Raw genomic sequence first — 24,512 nt, 5'->3', positions numbered from 1 at the left:
GAGAAGTTCATTTCAAAATACCGAAAAACAAGGTAGTGTCTGTAGATCGATCCTTGTGCAGTTTCTCATGTAGTATTTATTTGATATAATCTCTGAAAACGGAGCGATTCAACGTCGACTTTGATACGGCCGGTTAAAATAGAGCCTACTTTTTAGCTTGATTTTCAAAGAAATTTTTACGTCTGTTGGGGCAATGTATTCATTTGATCAATTCTGGCCTAGTTCGTTGGTTAATTTCAAAAAATTCTAGGGTATATTTCTGGATAAAAATGGGGTCGACGATTATTGACAGTTTTATGGACCCCGGTAATGAATAGTAATCGATATTGCTGCGACGTTGCTTTTTCCAGCACACTTTTAACCAGCGTGTTTTTCCAACGGTATAGGTTTTGTTAACCAAAATTTCCTGTTTAACTAAAAGCGTCCACGTATCGATTCGATTCGATGCAACGTTCGGCTAATTCTATTCGAACCGATGCTTGAGGTAAACATCAACACCTGCCAACAATTTTCACGTGAAAATTTACTGTCGATTGCACGGTATCGGCAGAATATTCGAAATCGCTCTGGGGATTCGCGGAAATGGCAATATAATTTGTAAGCTCGTTGAAAATAATTCCTGAAACAAATAAAATACGTTGGAGATCCACATTGTTGTTATCGTACAGCACATAACTGAAAGTGCCATCAAAATTTCATTCAAAAATATTAAAAATATTAAATATTCACAAACACGGAGGACCTTCGAGTCAGCTTTCCCAGGGGAGGGAGGTCGTGTTTTCAATTCTGGAAGCAGAAGGCGTCGAAAAACTGGCGTCGTCGATTACGTGGACGCCTTCCTCGGCCAGGAATTATAGGACGGCGCTATTGATTGCTCTGGCCAGTGCCGGTGCTCCGATATTGCATTACCGATAATACGCGTTCGATTTCGTGCGTGGCTATTATGGAATTTGTTGTAGTGGATACTTGGCACGGATTCCAAGCCGCGACGTTGACAAATGGACGCTGCGTTTGCCACCGCGCCGCGGCCTCTACACGCGATACAAATGATCCCGTGACGAAAACCACGGCACCGTGTCCGATTTTCTTGATGACTTGGGGCGAAAAAAAAAAAGACAACACCGGGCTCCGCCTTTCGCCGGAACCCGGCCGTTTCTTATGGCGGGAAACAGATTTATTGGTCTCTTTTTAACGTCGTTAATTTACCCGGGTACCAGGCAACGAAAATCTAATCCATATTCCGATATGCACACGCCCTGGCAAAATGGTGGCACTCCTATCTGCATTTGCATCATCGAAAATAGATGTAAAAGGAGTGTACTTTATCGTTTTGTAGGTAACCTATCGATAGTTACAATTTCACATAGGGTGCACTTTAAAACGGAAAAGTGGAATATCTAGAATTGTTTCTTGCTAGAATGTGTTTTTCTGTTCTCTTCTATTATTTTCACTAGATTTATTTGGAAAGAGCTTTGCATGTTGCAAAGCCATATAAAGTTCTCGACAATTAGAAAAATTGACGTCCTATGCAAATTCAGATCGTGCACAACCATAATAACTTGTTCGACGCAATTGTTGTTAAACATGAAAGTGACGTGTGGTGTTCTGGCTATGCTCTTAACGCTAAAAGTATCGACAATAAAGTGACCAAAGGATGAGGGAAAATTTTCAGATAAAAATTCAGGTTTGTGGCAAATGTTACCATTTTTTAGCCGTAATACGTGAAGTATATTATTTGCAAAGGGAGGGGCGAAGAGGTGAACGGTTTTTGGCCACAAGGTTTATTTTATACAAATTCTTAGCAATATTAATGGTACAGGGGGTAGAATTACAAATGAAACATGTACATACAGAGAGTAGTCTTCCTGCGGAATCGATCGTTGCGGCGTATGTATGTATGTATATCGGCCGCCAGAATTGAGCATTGGCACGTACTTAAATTCCTACCGTTCGCAATGACATAATCCGCGTGCACCGTTTACGGCGGCCAATAAATTTCCATCGATCTCTACACCGCGATGTGTCGTTCAATCTCGACAAACGAGTCGCCATTCGATACACACCCTAAAACGGAACGTTTCGACGGCTCGCAATTTGCAGTAGGATCTCGATTGACCGGCTCAACCCCCCCAGGACTACCAGGCCGGACACAATTTGCAACATAAAATTAACCCTTTGCACTCGAAGCTATTTTAACTCCAAAACGAAACATTTCTTCTGACCTAGAATATTGCCCTTCTATACATATTTTTTCATGTTATACATACGAGAATGGTGCAATTTACTCGTACAATACCGAAATGTTTAGTAATTTATTAAATACAAACCAATTTAATAATGTAAAAAATATTTTGAATAACGATACAGCAATTTTTAGTGGTGCCTTACAGTCACCATTCGAGTGCTAAGGGTTAAACCGCATTCACTGTTCCCCGGTTACGGTGGATATGACAATCATCGCTGAAAAAGATACTAATTGCCATAGAAGGGGAAAAATATAAATAATGTCGCTTATAGAACTTAATTACAATATATTTTTTCCAACCCATTGAAGCTGTACACGTTTTATTCCGGCTTGACAAAAATTGGGTTAAAGTGGGTTAACGCTTGAATGAAAAATATGCAACAATATACAAACATTCGCAGACTTTTTCTCACGTACATACATAATAGGAATAGAAAAATTGGAGGAAATAAATAAATGGTGGTCCGAGGGGGTTGATCAAGAAGGCAATAAATTAATTTGTCATTTCGCTTTGTACATGTAAGGCTATGAGGCAGAGAATGCTCTTAAATATACAATTATGATCAGACTGTGGATCTTACGCATCTACAATGAAGAAATGAATAGATGATATTTGAAGTAGTAAAAAGATGAAAATAATTTCCACTTCCAAAGACAATTTTTGTTCTGTATAAAGATCCGCGGTCTAATTCAGATAATCGGTTAACGAATGTCCTACTAAACGTTTGTACATTTTCCGGATTATCGAACGCGAGCCAAACGGTTTCGCTGCTCGTCCAGGAGCAGCGACGCCTCGCTCATGATTTTCGCGCTGGTTCGAACCAGGAACAATAGCTGGTACTCGTCCGTGACAGTCAGGGATGACCTGGTCCTGACCAGTGCATGCAGAACGTTCGCTCTCTCCAGATCGAGCCATCTTTGAAGGGTGACTTCCCTCTCGCGTGGTCCTCCTAGGGTCACGTCCGCTGGACCCCATAGAGAAAACTCGAGAACCGACTTCACCTGCACAAAGAACACGTTTCAGGATCTACCTTTCTACAAGAGAACCTCGGGGAGCTGGATAAAAGCTTCGGACCCCTCTGCACCCAACAACCTCCGCTCGGAAACTTTATATTAAACTTTGCCAAAGGGGAGCCGGTTCCAAGTGAAGGTATTTAAATGAGGAACGTACGGGGCTTCCTAAAATTAGTTTTCTTATTTACTGACGTTCCCCGATAGCCTGGAACGTGTAGGGTCCAACCAAAAATTCTGGAGATTGTCGGTTCCACGCCGAATTGTTATAGCCTCCTTTGGAAGTTATTGAATCTATCCGTCATTGCGTATGCAGAGCCGCGAGCCGCGATTACGGGTGATTAGGTTCGTTGCGTTAATTCCTGATTAATTCTGCCGCGCTCGTTTCCTACCTGAGACAAGGTGACGGCTTTCTCCCTCATCAGCAATTCCTGAATCAAAGGCAGCCGGCTCGTTAAGTTCAGCTGCTGTAGCGCCAGGAGGGCGCAACGACACAAGGAGACCCTCTCCTCGTCCCTCTGCTCGTTCGTGTCTACGTTCAATCTGTCAGCCGTTACCGAACAATGAGTAAACCAATTTCGAGGGAACGTGATTTCTTCGGACGCGAGGTTTACCGACCCTTGAAGAAGATACAGCCTGCAATAGGCGTCCTTGTCCTCCCTGCAGAGCACCACGTTGCTCAGGCTTCTCGCGGACTCCTCGATGCCCCGTGCTTGCAGGCTCTTCAACGCTGTCACGAATTGAAGCAGCACGAACGAGGCTTCGCGGATCGTTCCCTCGTCGTGCATCTCCTTCGCGGAGGCGCCGAACGACTGTATGGTGTTCACTTGCAGTCGGGGGAACACCGTTATGGTCGCTGCAATGGAAACCGAGACGATTTTAGTCGGAATCGCTTGATAAACGCCTCTCGCCTCTCTGGTTGCTCCGTGAACGGGACCGGGGAGCGACAAGTATCGAGGCAGGCGGTGTAACACCTTCTTTTGTTAACTCTTGCGTCACCGAAGGGGGTGGGACACTTTGTGCTTGGAGGTTCAATAAAATCTAGGCATCTTGCATTAACGCAGAAATTTATTTGTGGACAAATAATTTCGTCTCTCATTTCTAGAACACGTGGCACTCAAAGCGTTAATATGTTTTTAAATGCAATGAATGCAGTGGGATTTTATACCGTTTCACGCAAGAAATATTGAAGTCTTTCTACTTATATTTCACGTGGGAGCTCGCGATTAAAATTATCGAATATTCCACAAACCAGCAGGTACCATTAATTAGCGTATTCCAAAGCTGAAGCCGCGAATATCAAAATGAGGAAAAATGGCGGATACGCAGGGACAGTAGTGGTTACATATTAACGTCCCCAACTTGTAAATAAATGCCCGGAACGTACCGGAAGGAAGCAAAGAGAGTTCCGCTTGGCGATCCTCGCGGTAATAAATATCGAGCGCCGGTAAAGAGGGATTATCACCTGCGCCGGGCGTCGGCTATTAGCTCGCATAAACTGGCGATTAATGAGTTCTATGTTTGCGAAACAGTTGCGACGGTCTCGGAAGCATTGGAAAACGGAAACCCTTTTGAATTTTTAACGAGGCTTTAAGGGAAGCAGAAATACGAAGGCATTGCCGGGGATAATGCGCGACGAGCGGAGCTTTCGAAAGCGTTTCGCGAGGCTGCGTTTAAAACCGATTAACCCGTTGGCGTAGGAGAAAGAGAGAGGATTATAATCATGATAAATAATCGGTGGAAGATTTCCTCGGGGTATCGAACGGTTACGATTATTGAGGGGGCCAATAGCGCGAAAGTATTTACAACTCGGGAGAGCGTTTATCGGATAGAAGTTCAGAACATAGAGAGAGAGAGAGAGGGATAGAGAAGAAGAAAGAGATGGAGGGGGAAGGAGAAAGGGATAGAGGATATTGGAGAGGTTGCTAGGTTTACCTTCGAGCTGCTTGTTCCCCGGCAGACACGTCCCGCCAGTAATTTCCTTCGGTACGCTGTCTATAAACTCGATTATAGGTGCCAAATAAAATTCCTTTCTCGACACGTGTGTGGCCAGATCGAACGCGACGCACAGGCTGACGTTCAGCTCGTTCCACGTCGCCGAATAAAATATTCTTCTACCGACGGTGATCGACGTATTGGTATCGATGCTGAAGTGGCTCAGACGGGGATTCGTATTTTTCAGGGCACGCAGACCCGTCGACACTTGCGGAGTTTGGTTCAGCTGCAACAGATCGAAAACGGAGGTCTGCATTTCCCATGCATAGAGTCCCGTCCGACGCGGTTTAACAGGGCCGACGAACCGTCGACCTCCAAACATCGTGTCCTTCCAAACTAGCTCGGGATACTGGTCTGATAGACGCGAAAGTTCATTCGAATCGAAAATTTAAAACAGCAATTCTACTGCGAAAATTATTCTAGCTGCTGCGAACTCCATCTTGTTCAATTTTGTGTAAACTACTGATCAGAATTACTTGGGTGTTTGTTGGAACATAATTATTCGGTTGGCTCGCTCGCTAGCCCCTGGTCCATAATTTAAATCATGAAAAATGAAATTGAAGGTATAAATTCAATCAAACACTACTTTAACGTACCTTATGCAAAATACAAATTTTCCACCTGAATTGCAACAAACTGGAGTGATATAGAAATTTTGGGAACAACCTCAGAAGGGTTGAAAAGCATGAAGGGTCGATGTATTTAAATGGCAAGATTGGAGGTTCTTGAGGAATGAAAGAATGACGGATACCTGTTCGAGAAACTGGGCGAGTGCTTCGTGGTTCGCGACCACCACCGCTCCGTAATTATCCTCGAGGCTCCGATGAACTATGCTGCGACCTCTGCGTTGCCTCAATCGGCTTATCCTTAATTCGTCGTCCTTGCTCTTCCAGTCTTGATCCTCCTCCGGGCCCTGAATTTTAAAAATCCCATTATAAATTCCGGGCGACCTATAGGACCGTCTACAGAGAAAAACTATATCGTAGCCGTCTTTATTAACACGAAAATACTCGGCCGCCTCTCCTTAATCACTTATCCTTACGCATTCTAAGCGTGTCTAAGCGTTTCCTGCAATTAACTTAAATTTTAAAAAAAGTCTCAAATCGCGAGAAGAACGTTCGAAGTGAAAGCCACGCCCACCGAGCACTAAAGTGGGCGTGTCAGCGCTCGCAGCCGCTGGTGGGGAGCCCGAACTTGATCCTCAGATCCAATCTATTCCAACTGTAGGTCACACTGGCCGTAAAACTCGATGTAACTTTATTATTCAGCAGCGTATGCATTTTTTCGGTCAATGTAGCAGCTGTCGGGATAGCTAGCGGTCATCTCGGAATTCTCGCTTCGTTATATAACAGGAAAGATACGTTCCAAAATCAGATTTTAGGAACATGAAACTGAAAACTTGACCCTTTAAAATGAGCCCAGTTAGAGTATTCTAAGATTTTTTTTTACACGATATTACAGAACTTCAAAGATTGCCAGTTTTTACGATTCCTTAATTTTATTTCACAAAAGTTTTAGGAGCAACATTGAAGTGTACGTTTAAGTGGCCGTGGTCGAGGAAGTGTCTACATATTTTTGGGCGATAGTATGGTCGCATAGTGACGTTTTAGGCCAAATAACACAATCGGAATCGTACCTCATCGCCCGTATAAAAACCGTACGGTGCGTACAGCTCGCTCTCGGTTTCGCTGCCGCAATACGGGAGCGAAGTCGATCTGACGAACGTCTGGTGATGAAATTTGAATTCTGCACCGGTCTCCATCGCGTTGCTGTCGGATTTCCTCTTGCTGCTGAGATGAGATCCGACCGCGTGTCGGAGCTCGAGGCTCGAGTCGCACTCCGGCGAGCTGGAAAGGCACTCGTATACATGACTGTCGTTCGACGTCTGGAACAGTCGGGGAATGTCGGTTAGGATTAGCTATTATCGCTTCCTTCTCGCGAGAAGCTCACCTACTCTACAAGAACATTGGCTGTGGGATTGCTGGACCACGGATCTTCACAGATGCTAAGCAAATTCAGCACGCGCTGTCTACCACCGCAAAAATAAATTCTTAAATATTGAGAAATAAAAAGATATATGGCAGTCAACGTGATAAAGTAAGTATTCAACAAATTTATTTTTTTTAAGCATATCCTATTTAAAAAATGGCTAAAAATTTGAATAGACGTGCTTTTGTCATTTTCTAAGTAATCTAAAATAGTAATTTTTAGTTCCCTGTAGACCCAGTGTTAAATAGCTTGCAGGAAGGCTTTTGGTACCCTCTTAGTTTGCAGGTATTTCTATGGGATTGCTAAAGCGCCGACAAAGGCCAAGGCAATTCTGTCCACCATGAACATCCGTGGGCCAGCTAGGGTGCTTCTAAATTCTTAAACACCTTCTCCCGACGACCATAAAAATCGTAAAGAGCCCGTTAATAGCATGATTACCAGAGAATCGGACGCATTGGTGGCCGGGGCGACTACGCCCTCGTAATCCTGATTGAGGGCCGGGCTGGATGATCCATGTTTCTTGAGGATCGGCTGCGAGATCGCTTGGTCCCTCATGCTGGCTGTTCTCTGGGGTTTCGAGGGTGCCAACGAGCTGCGCACCTCACCTGTAACATCCTCCGCTGCTGCAGGCACGTCCGCCATCGTCAAGCGCCACGGGTTAGTACCACAAGACACAAGGCATGTCACAAAACAGGCTAGCTAACGGTAACTAGCGGTAGGACGATATACGCTTCCAGCAATACTCTGGGGACCCGCTAACGCGCTAGTACCCCAAGTTCAGCGGGTTGCTTTTTGCTGGGGGATCAAGCGACTAAACGTACAGGTCGACCGAGCATTCGGGAGCAAGGGGAACTGGGGTCACTGACGAGGAGGAGCGAGGGAATCCCACGGGACTGCGACGGAGTCGCCTGAGCTTGTAAGGAGCCCAAAATTCGATGCCAAACTGTGAACTCTGATGGGGCTGGGGTGGGAATGGGATATGGCTGGATGGTAGTCAATTTTCATCCAAAAGTTTTGCCCCGTTGGATTCACTGCTGTTCGAAAGACTAATGTAATATATACGGGTACATTTGCTGTATCTGTCAAGTACTAAAATCGTACAAGATGGACCAATGACTTTGTTCGTCTTGTATTTTCTTGTATCTAATGATTAGAATTCGTGCAATAATTTTTCGGCAAAGTGGACGTCTTCTGTATCAATTGCAACACTTACTTCGTGTCTTAACAATTTTTTAAATAGGTCGGTGAAGTCTTTTGATGTTTTACAATGTTTTATTTGACAAATTAAGTTACCTTTTACTCTCTTTGGGAAATTGTAGAGGATTTATGTGCTTAATGACTAAACCAGTTAATGCTCGGTGGAACTATACTTAAATACAAGGAATCCTGAGGTGACGCCATTTTTCTATCAGTATTAAAACCTTCGCTCCATCGATTCTCGCGAGTTAGGGACTGCGGTAAATTCATAAACGTCCGCTGTCCGCTTACAAGTCTTTCGTAAGGCTGCTTAGAGCCTTGCTAACTACTTGCAGGAACAAGGGACAGTGATTGACACTCCGGTAGCGAGGTCAACCTGGTGCTTTGAACAAATTTGAACTTCCAAACTGGATCTCCGTGTTCTTACATCCCCAAAACACTACAACTGCTACAAAACCTCACGAATTAATTACTCTTACAATCTCGATCCCGCCATACCAAATGATACTGCAGATCCCCCAAGAAATAGGCTCTTAAGGGGGTTTTCTGGTCTGGAATCTAGAAAAAATCGATTTCTCCTTTGTTGCATTTTCTGTGAGCTTAACCGTTCCAGTATATGTGTTCAAAAGGATTTGTTTCAATTAAATTTAAACGCGTCTATTCTCGAAACCTCCCATGTTTTTCAAAACTTACTCAGAAAAGAATAACTCACCTAATTTCGATTATTTTTCCCGGAAAAAAATCACACATTCACTCCAGATACCGATGAAGATACGTGCTAAATCCCGTTACAAAAGGTTCGATAGTTTTTCAGGAAAAAATTCGTAAAAATTTCCGCCGAAACGGAAAACCAGAATGTCCCCTTAAAAATTCGCAAAAATTCGTACAAGTAAAAAAACGCTAACAGCGTGGTACAGTCGGTCCTTTGAACCCTGCAGAGCCTCGATCAGGATCGGTACCACGAAGAAACCGTATCGAAGAGGTTCGAGGACGTCGGGGCGCCGTCCTAGATCGGCGTTCTCGAACTCAAGCATGCGGTTTTCGGCTCCCGAGGGAGGGCCCAATTCCGTGGTCTCGTCGAGCAACCGAAATTTGTTTGTTTGCGACGGTAGGCACGCGGAGCATCCCGCCTCTCCCTGAAGAGGGGAAAGGGACGGGGGTGGCGTAGGAGAGGAGGGAAAGTAATTACACGACTAAAGGGTTCAATAGAGTTCTATAAATTCCGCGCGAAGCACGTCGAATTAAGTGCTGCTCGGGAGTTGCCGCGCGCGCGATCATCGGGAATCCTGGAATTGGCAGGCATTCGTTATCAAGCCGCCACCGCCGCACCCCCTCCCCTCCCCCCGGTAGTCCGCGAACACCCCTTCTCTCGCCCCCCTCGCCCTCGCGCAACGATATCGAGGAGGGGGCGATAAGGGGGTGGAAAGTGGGGGAGGAGAAACACGATGCTAATATGCAATCAATACATGCGGCGTTAGTTGCACCCAGGCCGGTTAAGGAAACCTTGCGTAACACAATGGTACCACGATCGAACGTCACACCGACGTGTTTACTATTTACAGGCAGCGACGAGGGTGGTCCGGGGGGGGAGGAGGAGGTTGGGATGCCAGATAGAAATGAGACGAATCATCCACCACCCCCTCCCATTTCGAATACACCACCCTCCGGCTGTCGGCCCGACCGAGCAAAAGCGAAATCGATTCCTTGTCCAGCGGACGGGAATGGGGAAAAGGTATATTCCGACTAGTCACTCGTTGATAGATCTACTTTCCTAAATATAGGAATGTAAAAACATGGACAAAGATCGATGGGAGAGATCGAAACAGTGTTGGGAGAATGGTGGAAATAGGTTGCATGTTTTCGAGGCTTGATTGTTGCGGTACCACTCGTGGAACGCAAAGTTTTGGTCGCCCGGAGAACTGTTTTCGAGTGTTCTAAGGTGTTATTGGGTACTTGTGCTACGGTAAGGCGACGAAGTTTCTTGAGATTCTTTTGGAACCTTCAGAGGATTTCGAGTTTGAATTTCGGTTGAATTTGAAGTTGTTTGGATTCGTTTGAGGGGTGCGGATAATTTGGAGAAGTTTGTACATTTTTTGGAGTTTGTAAATATTCTACATCTCGTAAATTTTCTCTGATGCTCAATCATTTTTAAATACTGCAATTATCCTTGGATAACGTTCTACTAAAGAGAGAAATTTACTGAAGATTATGTTGCAATATGTACATAAAGGGTGCATTATTTATCTTCACCACTACATGCCAAACTGTTTGTACACCATGGAAATAAATGAAATATTCTGCATGAACAGTTTCACAGAAATATACAAAAGTCCAATACCTAAAAACACTATAAAAACATAGAGTTACTGATATTCTTTTGTCGCATTTTAATCCTGTACACCTAAAAAGTATAAAAGTCTCTGTACCTCTAATATTCGGCACGCAATTAAGAAAAATGAAACACCCAGTACGAGCAGAGCAACAGCCACATCGATTCACAGTTTCCAATATCCATAAATACTATAAAAACCTGCGCGATGCCGTCCCGAAAATTGCCAGAATATTAATCGAGCCTTACCGAGCACAGAGTCGTTCTACCAGGTTACAAACGAACACCCTGTATACTAATCCCGATCATTCCCAGAGCGCAGTTCGATCGGTTTGCATGCGGTTAACGGCGAGGCAAGCCGAAAACGAACCGCTGTCGCAACAACGGATCGTAAAAAAAGGAATCGATTCGCACGTTTCCGGTTCTCGATTCGTCGTTTCGCGTCATCGAGGCTTCCGTTCGCTCGTCATGAAGAGAACGCGCGCATAATCACGGCGCGCCGCCGTTATGGCAGTCAAACAAAGAAGAAAGGGAGGGGGTGGTACGGCGCGGGTGCAACGAACAAAACACGACCAAATCACGATCTATCAAAAGAAAACGTCAAAATACGCATCACGTGACCAAAAAAAAATGAAGGCTATCTGGTTCGATTTATTACCTCGTTCACTTTCTCTTTTTTTGTTTTCAAGCAACAATCGTTTATTTCAGGACACAGAAATTCGATGTTACATCATTAAATGTCATTCTATTTACAAAACGATGTTTGTTCGTGTGTGTGTTTGTATGTGTGTCACGTGGCTCTGTGTGTGTGTGTGTGTGTGATGATAATGTTTGTGTGTGTGTGTGTGTGGTTGGTACTAGCGTGTCAAAGCGTCGATTCATAACAACTTGTATCGTGGTTTTCCATTCGTGTCAGCCATTCTCAAACTTTCTGATCGCACTCTTTTCTGTTGTCGTATTCCGTTCGCTGTTCGCGACACGGGACAATTTTTCCGCGCGGATCGGGGGCGGAATCGCGATCGCGGAATGGGGACACGATGCGTAACACGGGCTCTATACGAAGACATAATGTATCACAGCGGATCGTGAATAATCGTTTGTATATCGTAATAGTTAATATAGTCTTTAGCGATTAAGGGCAGTTAGTTCGTCTCAGAAGAAAGTTAACATGTTACTGAATTCTCTTCTCCGATTAGTCGTATACAAGTAGATAAAAAAAAAACGCGTATGGCATACACAGCTACGGAACACGGTCTCGAGAGTATCATAATCGATTGACTAAAACATTGCTCCTTCGATCGAGAGGTCTTCAACGACGCGGTGCGACGGCGAGCTTACGATACTGATTTCGTGAAGTTGGTCTCTGTTAGGGTGAATTGCTGTGACACTGAATACGCGAGATAAATCATGACAAATTTCCCACTTACTTTGTAATCCCAACTTTTCTCTTTGAAACATATTCGATATTAAAAGCACCATTAATTACGGAACGAAGACCCCGGTGGAGATAATAAGTATTGTCTATATTGTTATTATACTCTTCGATTGTTACTAGCGGAGAACGCCAAAAAACCTTCCGCAGAATCGTGACGATACCAATTTCGCAAGATCACTAGCCAGAAAGTTTGCATAGGACGAAGGTATTCCGTGTTAGAGCAAGTCACCCTATTATTCAAGTCACAACACAGTCTCGCATCAAAATTCATAGTGAACTCACGCATTACTCGCAGTGAAGAGGCTCGTGCAGCCCGGGAACTTCACGACGATCGAACGTCGACTCGACGAGGCGAACGAGGAAGATTAACGATTAGCGAAAAAGGGTTGGGGGTGAGAGTCAGCCACCGGTCATCCAGTTACAGGATCGAGCACCAGTGTTGGGCAATAGTCGTCCAAAATGACTGACAAAACCGCAGGAAATAAATTCAATTTCCTTGTGATGCTCAAACATCGATCCATCAATTCATCGTTCACAAATAAATCAAAGTTCCTTATTACTCGCAATCTCCAAACGAAAAAACACAATTCATAAATTTCTGGAGACAGATACAGCCTAATGTGACGTGCTGAAAGATAGTCGACCAGTTCAATCGTTTATGCATTTAAACAAAGGTTCTCCGAACGAACCACTCGAGCGCTAAATAACAAAATGAATTATCCACTCGATGCGCTAATTCGAAATTCGAAGAATGCCCAACACTGTCGAGTACTCCTCGGTAAAATTACACCACGCGCGCGGGAGTATAGAAAGAGTCGCAAAAATGAAAAAAAAAAAATGATAAAGAGGAAGCAGCTGGCGCGAGGATTCGTGTGAGTATGGCTGTTACAACATCGAGACTTGCCGTGGTTCCATTAGTTACATTGTATGGGCCTGAACTTACCCAGATTCGCGTAAATCGAGTCTGAGGTGGTCGAGGCCGCCGGCTGCCAGGACGAGGAGGATGATGACGTAGACGACGAAGAGGAGACGGACGACGGGGACGACGATTTCGAGGGCTTGTCGCTCCTAGATGGAAGCTGTTTGGTCTCGACGCGCGGTGGTGGTGGTCGGACCGGTTTGCTGGATGGATCCAGCCGAGGCCAATCCTCCAGGGACTGGTTCCGTGGCGGTGGCGGTGGTTTTCCCGGTCTCACTGTAAACCACGCCGAAATATCGCAGCCATGTTAGGGTTCTTGCCGTTTTAACACGTGGTCGGGGGAATTCAGTTTAAACCCCCTTTCGGAAAACTGTATTTGCGTACACTGTCTAGGGAGCGAAGCTTAGACCAGCTTCGTGGGTCTGGAAAGGCTGAACCGTGGATCATTGGATCCTTTAGTTGCTAAGCGTACCGGTTACCTCAGCTAGGGATCGAGACGGTTCCGGAAATAAATTGTTGAAAGGGGTCCACGAGCTGCTAAACTAACTCGGCAATAAATCACTTTACAGCTTCGGTTTTTATACGTTCACTGTCCCGGCGATCACATGTACTTCAATTAACAGGAGTACTGAACATGTGACATCGGATGATCCATAAAATAATTCAACCAATAAATTCAATATCAAATATAATTCTTGTATTGTACTTAATGTGTCTCTTTGGAAGGTGAAGTATTTTACAAAAACACAAATCGACGGGAACCTTGAAGAGATTTCAAAAATTGATCGGGGGCCATTGAACTCCGCGGACACCTCATGAAAATCATAATTGCCAAGATCCCTGAATGCCGGAGTCCTCCAACGATATGAAACTGGTCGATCTAGGTAATCCATGCTTCAAGTAAATCGCGAGTTATGAAACCGTGGAATCCGTCGACCATTCTTCCCAGTCCATGAATAGAGGACTCTAGCCATCAGAAAGTATACTCACCGGCTGCGTGGGCTCCAGGGGACAACGGCGATCGAGTAGTTCTGCCGTCGCTTCTGGGTCCGCAGGAATCAGGTTGATCTTCGCTTATCCTGCTAATCCGGTCGTTGCCCACGACCTCGACAGCGGCGCCGTCGAGTTCCAGCGGGTGAATGATCTCCAGTCTGGGTTTTGGTTGCGGTGTCGACGGGATTTCGTCGGTCCTGGCCGAGCCATGACCGCTCACCATGTCCACGTCCTTTCTAGAGCCCATCCTGAGGAACCTCTTCAGAGAGAATCGCGATCTACCTCGTTTCTTCTCTTCTCTGACCTCCTGTCCGTTTGTTAAACTATCTTGAGACAGAGAAATCGTCCTCCTGGACGTGGACTCTGAAGATTGCGCGCTAGTTGGATCGGGAAGCTCTGAAACAGCTTTTCTGAACTTGGGACTGCAAGAGGAAGCTCTCTCCCTCTTTTCCTTCTCTCTGACCACTGGACAATCCGACTTGAAAGTCGCAATGGGGTTCCTTGCGAACAAGGTAGCGCTGGGAGCTAATTCCTCGATTGATTCAGCTGCTGGAGGCTTGGGGGCCATTCTTCGTTTATTAGGCGAGCGAATGGACTCCGCTGCTGGAGTCTGAGTGTCCATGACTTCCTCTTCAACGTCCACATCTTCGGGATCTCCACTTTCAGCTGCTGGGCCTCTAGGCGAATTTATCGGAGACAGATTTGATTTGCATCCTGGAGATAGTTCTGAGGAGGTTGGTTTCTGGCTTGATTTCGATGCAGGTTCAAGGTCCAGGTTGGATGGGAGGTTCTGTAGCCTACTGGGCTGATTGGTTCTGACGTCAGGCTCCCGTGATACGCTGTCAATCACGCTGCGAGTTGGATCTGCAGGGTCCTCGGGCTTGTCTTTGCTAGCTGGCCGAGGACTGCTTATCTGCTCCTGCGGCGGCGGACCACTCGCACCTGAGAATTGGATGCGACCGTAAACGTGGGTAATTGGATGGCGCTGTGGGGCGGTTGCCCGGCTCGCTTCCGCTAATTACAGAGCCGAATTAACGCGGCCGACCGATCGTCTTATGAGTAATCATGGTATCTCGTTGCGACGGCCGGATCGCTGCATCGGAATTGATATTATCGGGGAATTAAACGGTTTCCGAATCTTTGCTTGCGACTAGATGGTTGGTGTAATAGCCGACAAGATAGTAGAGGTTGCTGCAGGTTTGATTTGGAATGGGGACTTGGGTTTCGATAGGGAGAACGCGTCGTCCCTCGAGACGGTAAGCAACAACCGCAAATGTGAACGTAATAAGGAAACTCGCAAGACTGCGCCAAAGCCCGTGGGGATTAAGACGAGAATTAATTTCGAGAATGTCGTGTCGTTCTGTCTGACTCTTGATTATGCCGGGTAAATTCGTTAGGTTAATGGCGTTTTAACAGAAAATTGTTCTTGGGGAATCTGGGATGGCGCTTGCCTCTGGGTGCGCTCAAAGTGACCTGGACAAATGTGTAGTGGAGTGATTAGGTACTTTTATTTATTTATTCGGAATTGGAAACATTTACGAGTTCGGTGGCTGTTAAATAAAAAATTTAGAGAGAGGAGTTTTATCTTCTCTGGGAATTTTAGTTGAATTTATTTAGATTTTTAAGAAAATTGAAGAAGAACGATCAAATTCTGGTAGCTTGCTTGACAAGGATGTACTGTATTCGTGTATTATATGCATATTGTGACCATTAATGATTTTCTTAATTATTTTGTGCGAAAAAGGTGGTTGGAATGCATGAAACCGGATGGTGGCGCCATCTGATAGGAAAACGTGTAACCTTCCTCGTGAAAGAACACTTTTCTTAAAGTATTAAATATTATGTGAAAAATTGGCTATCCTAATGTAAAAATTAGCCCAAAAATATCTACCTGAAACAGACTACACCCTAAAAAAATAATATTTTTACTTGCTGTAGCTAACTGCTTGTTGTTCAGCCTCAAACATGGCCGAGTTCCAAAACGTCAATATTTGTAATTTCTTTCACAGGTCGTACGTTGATTGTTCAAAAATTCATGCAAATTATTTACAGAACTTCAAATTTGATTCATTCGTGAACAATTAAAAAAATATTCGCACCTGTACTCTGATTGGATCTAGACACAGCATTACTGGCAGTCATCGCGTAGCTCTTCTTCGAGTTCGCATCAGCCACAGTCAGATTCTTAACACCAAAATTAGCCGGCTTCTGTGGAACAACAGGCTTGGCTTTCAGCTCTGGATTCACCGCTCCATGAAGGAAAGAAGGTCTGGGCTCTGTGGTTATGATCGGTTTGCAGTTCTCGCCCTGGAGGGGTGGCCTAGCTTCGATGTTGGGTGGTGGACTGCTCGGAAGTGCTGGTGGTTCCGTCATTTCCTCTTCATCCGCTCTGCCATCCGGCTCTCCGGCTAGCTCGCGACTTTCCTCGCAGCTGAATTTCTTCTTGGAATGATCCCCTTCCACCTTGCGCAGCTCCGTAGGCGAGGGGTCCCCGTTACCATGGGACACCATGATCTTGTTCGTCTCCTTGCCCTGGATCATGGACCTGTCGCTCTCCGCAGCATCCTCGGCGTCGTTTTTCGTCAACGGCGTCAACGTCAACTCGATACCCTTGTCTAATCCTTGGCTCTTTGATCTACAGACCTCCGGAGACCTTCTCGCCGCTCTAGCACCATCGTAGTCGACCTTGGTGCCATTCTGAGAAGGTTGAGACACGGTCTTAGGCTTCTCGTTGTCCAGCTTCTTGGTCACTAGACTGCGAACCACGTTCCCGAATTTCTTGTCCGGTTTACCGGCGTCTAAGATTCGTTCGACGTTCACGTCGCCGGGCTTTTCCTTGGTGTCGTCGTTCTCCGGTGTGTTGGTGCGTTGCATCACCGAAATTAGGTTGTTTGACGTGATCAAAGGCAGGTCCACGATCTTCTCCATCCCTGACGGGTACTTTAGGTCCTTCCTGTCATCCTTCTTTGCTTCGATCTCGGGCTTCTTCGGCTGCTTCAGCGTTGTCTGCGGAAGACTCGAGATTAGTAACATGCTTTCGTGATGTACATTAGATATTAACTTTATTAAATCAGAAAATAGCGAGTTCATTTTGTGGTTCTTTGTCTTGTTTGGGTGTTAATGGACCTGGTTGTATGGCGCATTAAATTGTACGTCCGGTATCAAATTAGGAAATTTTTATTTAGCTTATTATTATTCTAGTTGGATTAGTAACAGGTTTCACATCGTTTACCGAATGAGAGAGTGAGGAGTTTTCAACTCTTTGTTATTTTCATTGGATTGGTAATGAGACTAAGAGGACTGTTACAAAAGTCATAAAAATTATATAAACTGTAGCTGCCATGGTTTTTCTCGTACCAAGGTTTTTAATCTATTGCATAAAATCGCTTTAGAGAAAAACGAATTTATTTAAGCTACTAGGGATTTCCAAGAAAGTTGCACAGGAACAAAAGAATGATTTCCTCCGCCAGTCCCATGAATCCAAGACGAGGACGAATAAAAGGGAACTCATACATTTTCTGCTTTAATATAAACTATTCGTATGAAAAATTCATTTACACTATAAAGAAGTTCGAAAAATTTCAAGAATTTCCTCTCCAAGTTTCATCGATCCAATCTCATTTATAAAAGCGAATGTACAATATAAAAGTCATACTGCAGTATCAGTTTTAATGGTTCCACATCCTGACAGACAGTAAATGAAAATGTGACCTTGAGAGAGTGTCTACGGTGCAATTCTGATGTTCGCCTCACCTCCAATTTATCACCGTTCTCTGCAATCTTGTGCTTGGCAGGGCCGGAGGATCCATTGACGAATCCATTGATCTTCCTGTCCGCGGGTCTCTTCGCGGTCGGCAAGGTCTCGTCACCGCCAAATGGCGTCACGGAGACGAGCAACGTGGTCTTCTTGCCCTCGGAGTCCTTCTGTATCCTTCCGAGCATCAAAGACGCGAAGGACCTAGTTGCTGTCGAAGATTTCGGGGACTCGTGCGCCGTCACGACCGCTGTCAGGTTAGCCGTGATCGTGTTGAAGTTGGTGTTAGCCCGTGTCAGGTTGCCCAAAGCGCGTTCCTCTTCGCTGTCTGGCAGAGTGTCGTCTTCCGTGCCAAACGACTCGGTGAAGTCGTGCTCATCGTCCTCCTCGCCGTCCGAGAAGACGTCGTCGCCGCCATAACCGATTATCTCCGTCAGACATTCCGGGAACACGACCGCCTTCTTCTTCTGGTCCTTCTGGCTGATCGCCTTGCTTCGCAGGATACCCTAAAACAACGACCAAGTGTCAAAACCTACTCTTTTTCACAGCCTCTAGAAACTTTTCAATTTAAATGATCGTAGATCCACGATTACTCAATTTAAATATATTTGTTCGAAAAAGCTGGCATAAATATAGTAAATTTAGTTTGTCGTAAAGAACGTCCCCGAAGAAAATAAAAATCTACCCTTTCAGCATACTGTTTGAATATTCTGCTTTCCATGATTCTACAAAAAACACCTTAAAAGGAACATTCTCGGCAGAAGGAAAGTCTGTCGCTTCGGTAAAATACAGACTGCGGTTATTCATAAGCAGATCGGTAAACCAGAAAACGTAGAAACGAAAGGCTCGTTGCAACTTATCGACAGCACCGAATTAAGATGCAATCTTCAGTGAAATGAAGCGGCTGCACCTCGCTAAACAGCTCTTACTCGAAGACACGGTCTGATTCTAGCCACATCTGTCGAACAGCATTTATGCAAATGTCTATCGTAGACAGGATGTGACTGCCAGTTCATCCATCAATCATCGCGTTCATTTTCGTCGTGGACCTGGTTCAACGAGAAGATACGACTGACTTTCCCTGGAGACCTTGAATCGATCTCGAGCAGCAAAGTGACGGGCCCGAATTGACACTGGAAGTGCATGATTTGTCAACATGACAGGTCTCTAATTTTTTAACCCTATACGGACGAAAATTAGACGAGTGTGTACCACTGTCTTAAATCACGGAGAAAATGAACAATATGTACTGATCTTTTAATATGTATGAGATTTACGAATATTAATATCACAAAGATCTCTAAAGAGATTACAAAGCATTCATGAAGAATTGATTCTATAAACTTACTTCCTCGGACGGTAAAATAGAAATCACTGAAAATCTGGATAAATACCGACCCTCTTGTTCCTTTTATAGGGAGCGGTAAAATGGTTAAGTGCTCTGTACTTCTAGTGTTAAAATTACCGAGGACGTCGAACGCGAGATCCGATTTCCAGATTTGCTTTCGTTTCGACACCCCGGACAGAATTAGATATTGCCGAGCAACGATGGCTTAGCCAAGTTGGAATCGTTTCGAGCCCGCCACTATCCCTGGTAATCCGTCTGATAATTCGGAAATCCGAAGAAATTCCAGATCTGTTTAAGGGGGGTCGAGCTCGCGGCGTCGACGGCCTTATCGTCCGCAGCCAGGAAATGAAAGTTCAGTCGCGAAGTTAAATACGGACGGGGGTTAGTAGAGGCCACGAAAAGTCTATTTTTCCCCCCTGAAACTTTCGGGGTGGTCAGCTGTCGTTAATGAAAGCGTTGAATTATTCACTCAGTATTCCGCCCGCTTCGAATTTTCGTTGGACGGCGAACGGGATACAAGGAGCCCATCGAATTAGCTCTCTATACGGTCCCGGGTTTTAGAGTCGTGGCGTACGTGCTCTCCAAGTCCACGTTTCACGGCAGAAATTACAAATTCGGAGAGACACTTGCTTGAAATCGACTCTCTTTTTGCTGGATAAGAACTTTTCTTAAATTGCTGGCACTCCTGAAAGCGATCGAGGCAAGTGTTTTCAATTTAAGTTCTTGCTTACAGTGGGAGAATAAACATTCTTTATAGTGAACAAAGTGCAAGCATATCAGGCACTTGAATTAGTCTTCCTCAGTGACATGTAACTTTGAAATCGCTTCCCCAAGCTCCTTCAGCAAAATAAAAGTAGAAACTAGAAATACTACAAAGTTATTCGCCATAAAAATAAAAAACTAAAATGTTTGTGAGGCGTTTAAGAGTTTCAATAATTTTGTTACACAGTGTCCGAGATTATCCAACAAACAGGAATTCGTGGTTAGCGCCGACAGTGTCCGCGGCGGCGATAAAATCGCTCGTGTCACCCCGTTAACGTTCGAATTTCACAACACCAGTCAGCGAACGCGACACGGCCACGTGTCGTCGAAACGACACCGCGAATTCTATCCACTGGAACCGACGACTGGACAAAAGCGCGACAACTTCCCGCCACGAAGTGTCGCACGGCCGGACCCTCCTCCCGCTACTCTTTCTCGAGTCTCTCGTTCTTCCCCGAGACCACTTTTCCGCGAGCGCGTTTTACAGCGGGGATCCTTTTGCCGGATGTTATCGACATACTTGAATATCCTCTTCGACGCGAAACCTTTTCCATCTGCCGACGTCGAAATATCTCGGCGATTAGCCTCGAGTGAAAGTACCTACAGGGGTTGCTCCCTTTCTCTGCTCCTCATCCAACCTGCGTGAGATATTTCGTTGTCGATTGCTGGAAATACTGGTGCTAGTTTGTTGAATGTATTTACTCCGCAATTTTCTCTTCATTACATTCTGCGAAGTGTATACATAATTTCAAAGTAAGAATTCTAGAATTTGTCATTTTAGCCAGCCTCGCTGATCACAAATTTTATAAATTAATAGAGATTGGAATCCTCTAATACCGATTGAAATTCTCCGGCAATTACTAGAAATCTTCACGCACAAATTGATTTCCCATTGGAACGAGTGTTTTCAAACGCCGGCTAATGATATAGAAAAGCGCTAGACATCTGTGAGGACATGCGAACGGCAAAAAATCATGTTTTCGTTCCACCAGTTCGGAGAGCAGGAGGGTACCTTCCGAACCCGCCCACGTAATTCGAAACGGCCGCGTCAGACGAGCAAACGAGCTGCGAATAAAGAGGCAGTGTCCTCTCCGTTACGATCTCGGGACTCTTTGTGCACATGGCATGGGCGTCCTTCTCGAAACCGAATGCTTAAAAATATTTGTCGTGCGTGGGCGTCGTCACCGGCGCCGTACCCTCTTCGAATGACGCCCACCCTTGCCCGGCCACGCGTTAGACGATCAAGCGTTCACCCTTGTCGCCGGCTGACGTGGACGCATGCATCATGTAAATTTAGAATTCCCGACAATGAATCCGTCTCGCCGTGATTCTGCCTTCGTGGCTCTGAATGAAATATTCACGCTGACGCATTGCCAGACCCGCCTAATCACAGAGAGGCTCTTGTTCTTTCTTTTGCGAGTCTCCTCCTTGATCCGAGCCAAGACATCGTAGTGTCAAGGAATTTCAAGCTTGAAAGACGTAGAGACAATTTTGATGTGTTTGGCCTGGTCAGTGACCGCCACTTGTCCTCTCTTGGTGGTCACTGACCGTTAAATTGGGTCACTGATCAATATTTTACTTGATTGAGATCATTCTTTTTGTGCCATTTATATTTATTATTTTGTGTATTTATATGCTGTTCGCAGCATATATGCGTTAATACGAACCACCACAACGCAACAACAACTTGCAGAGATCACTTCAATGCTTCCCCAAAAAAGAAAATTGAGAATCCTCGAATCCGCTGCAATAATCTACATTCCTAGAAGTTTATCCATTCGCGGCATCGAAATGAGCAAAACAAGGGTCCGCAGGAATTGCAAAACGAAGCTCCACGATCCCAATTTCTTGAGCAGCGCGAAAAAGTGCCTAACCCAGGCCATTCAGGTGTGCAACAGACGCTTTCTCGCGACCGAACATAAATTCTGTTCTTTCCTCTACAGCGAGTTAGCAGGACATCGAGTGCGGTCGTCCCTTCGACCCAGTTTTCCAAACTTGATACCGGGCGAGAGCATGATGTACCAGGACTCTCAAAAGTTAGCAACAATTTTCCGTGGTCAGCGGCACCTAGGCCGGCGGTGGCAGCTTCCGGTGTCGATAACGCGACGCCTGTAAACCATAACGGGTCCCGTGTAGTCCAGTTACGCTAATTTCGTGTCGTTACCGTGGCGGCCGGCTCGTCGACAGCCTGTCTCGGGAATGCTAATTCAATGAGCTCTCCCGTCCTCTCCCTTGATCTTGCTCGTGAACTAACTAACCCAGTTTCTCAGCTCGCGATTACGCTCGTTCCAGAGCTGGTTTTTCCACGCGTTCCGGAGATCATTGCCAATTAGCGGTCTGATCTCCCGGCACTGTGTTGTTCCGGCGATTCGATTAGGCTCTAATCATCTAGCATCATTAGAGACGCCCAGGGGAAAGATACGACCGATCGTTTCCTACACTCTGCAATCGCCGCTTCGAAATGCAGGATCCTTCCTCGAGGAAATTCTAAAGCTGCACCGCCGGTGCAGCGGATGCATCGTACGATGCAGCTTGAGACGAATCCTCGGGGACTGTGCTTAGAGTGTATGTAGCTTTTTTGGACTGATTGGAGGAGAAACACTTTTCAATCGGATAACATCAGTGTGTCTCGAAAACCGGGAATTACTATACGCATCAATCAATCAGGTCGCATCCCAGCCCCTGTAAAAGCCGCCAACCGAAGATATTCGAGATCAGTATGAACGGCAATGACTACCTGTATCTTAATGCTATCGGTCTTCAAGTTGAGGGCCCTGCCGATGTTGAGCTTGAGCGACTCCTCCGGCAGCGTGTGCTCCTCCCTCGGCTTGAAGCAGTTCGAACAGAGTTCCTTCTTCCAGGCGTTCTGCACGAAGCGACTGCATTGTGTGGACATCGTTGCTTCACTGCAGCGACAGCGAAAGTCCCGTTACATCATCACCCTGAAAGGAAAAGACGTTTGAAATAGTAATCGGCCTATTCCTTCGAGCTGAGAGTCCGGTGAACGGAGCCCGGTTTTCGTGCTGCACGTGTGCAACGGCGCCGCACGAGAAACGCCACTCCTCCTACACACAACGAACACGAAATGCAACGTGCAAGCTGCACCAGCGGCAACTGGCCGGTTATCCTCCCGGGAAACATTACTCCAGATATACAGGGTGTCCTCGAGTGACCAAACTTCCGATTTCTAGCCCCGTGGTATCCTAACCCCTCGAAGATACTGCCCCTCCGACCACCGACGGTGAACTTGCGCCGTTCGGTTTAATTAGCGAATTACAGAGTGCACCGATAGCGAGCCGAAAGTAGTTTCTAACGGGATTTCCACGGGTAATCGCAGGTACACGATGCACCGGCAGCTCCCTAAACGTCCTACTACGAATCTACTTGATCGCGCAACGGCTCCGCGGCCTGACCTTTGCTTAATCAGCTTTTGCTAATTCACTTGACGCTGAACCGATTCACGTTTTACCGTTCGAATACGCTTTTTCGGAGATTCCAGGTGAGCGACGGGGTCGTCTTCGTTCCCAAAGCGAGTATTACACGGGACAAATTGTTATTGTTTATCGCTCTATTTTATCGGCTTCGTGATTCTTTCGAGAAAGCTTCTCCATTTAATTCTGAATTTAATTGTGCCGGCATTTGAAGAATCTTTTTAAGAGAATCTTTTTATTCTACTGATTTTATTTTAGTTCTTACATTAGGAGTCGATTAGGATTGAGACTTGGGTGGACCAAATTTAAAAATGAAACCAGCTATTTTTGATCTTGAATAAAGTGCAGCAATGTAAAGAGAAACACAATCTCACGATGCACTTTAGTGGCCGAGATAAAAAGATAATTAGAATCTTGAGCTGGTAAGTGATGATTGTTCCCTAATGCTAACTGGAGATGGTGAAGGGAGGCTGAACTTAAATGAACTTCGCGGAGCCTACAAATAAAAGCAGCGTCGAAACGATGGCTCATTGTTGACGTTGTTCTTTCGAAGAAAGTTTGGTCGGGCCGAGTTGCGTAAATTACACTGCCTCCAGGGAAGTCTAGAAATGAGTTTAATCTTGATATTTTACGAGTTTCTTATAGAGGATCGCGCTCCTCGCTTCTGCGATTGAACAGAATGCTCGTATAACTTTATTGATTATCATGTTGATCCCTAGTGACTGCCACTAGTATTTTCAGTGAGGTCATAGTAATATTAACTAGCTCGAATAAAATGTTTAAATGTGGGGAATCTCAACGATGTTTTATAATTATATTCTTTAGTTGCGGAAATTCGATTGTGGGACACAGGAAGATTGAAGTAGCAGCCACCGTGTTAACATTATTTCGAACAACGGGAATTGATGAAATTTCGAACAGACGTTTCGCCAGAGGATTGTCGGCTGGCGAAAGATCAGAGGAGCCGGTCTGAAATGTCAGGGGAGATAGCTCTGCCATAGACGGAGGTAAATGTGTCGGTTGAACAACAGAAACTATCTCTACAGGCTTCGTTAAAATGTTCTGTATCACTCCCCTGAAGAACACAAACCGCACAGAAATTTC

The 24,512-nt window shown here is 45.4% G+C and overlaps 1 protein-coding gene across 3 annotated transcripts in view; it reads right to left on the bottom strand.

Moving 5' to 3' along the window:
* Positions 1-1,765: 1,765 nt before the first annotated feature.
* LOC143358462 (uncharacterized) overlaps positions 1,766-24,512 on the bottom strand; it is a 93,968-nt gene continuing 71,221 nt past the window's right edge. For 2 of the 3 annotated variants that reach the window (XM_076795634.1, XM_076795635.1), the window contains 13 exons: positions 22,715-22,919; positions 17,867-18,373; positions 16,213-17,119; positions 14,111-15,055; positions 13,145-13,396; positions 7,679-7,863; positions 6,888-7,136; positions 6,003-6,164; positions 5,192-5,477; positions 3,875-4,112; positions 3,649-3,799; positions 2,418-3,247; positions 1,766-2,173 (listed from right to left, as the gene is read on the bottom strand). In XM_076795634.1, the coding sequence (XP_076651749.1) occupies positions 2,987-3,247; positions 3,649-3,799; positions 3,875-4,112; positions 5,192-5,477; positions 6,003-6,164; positions 6,888-7,136; positions 7,679-7,863; positions 13,145-13,396; positions 14,111-15,055; positions 16,213-17,119; positions 17,867-18,373; positions 22,715-22,873 (4,302 nt within the window). In that variant the 5' untranslated portion in view covers positions 22,874-22,919 and the 3' untranslated portion in view covers positions 1,766-2,173; positions 2,418-2,986. The remainder of the gene's footprint in view (positions 2,174-2,417; positions 3,248-3,648; positions 3,800-3,874; positions 4,113-5,191; positions 5,478-6,002; positions 6,165-6,887; positions 7,137-7,678; positions 7,864-13,144; positions 13,397-14,110; positions 15,056-16,212; positions 17,120-17,866; positions 18,374-22,714; positions 22,920-24,512) is intronic. The other variant, XM_076795636.1, reaches the window with a different exon arrangement.

This window comes from Halictus rubicundus, chromosome 10, assembly GCF_050948215.1.
Source record: "Halictus rubicundus isolate RS-2024b chromosome 10, iyHalRubi1_principal, whole genome shotgun sequence".
Classification (NCBI taxonomy): domain Eukaryota; kingdom Metazoa; phylum Arthropoda; class Insecta; order Hymenoptera; family Halictidae; genus Halictus; species Halictus rubicundus.
The sequence above is the reverse complement of the archived record's forward strand: the minus strand, read 5'-3'. Positions and strand labels throughout refer to the sequence as shown.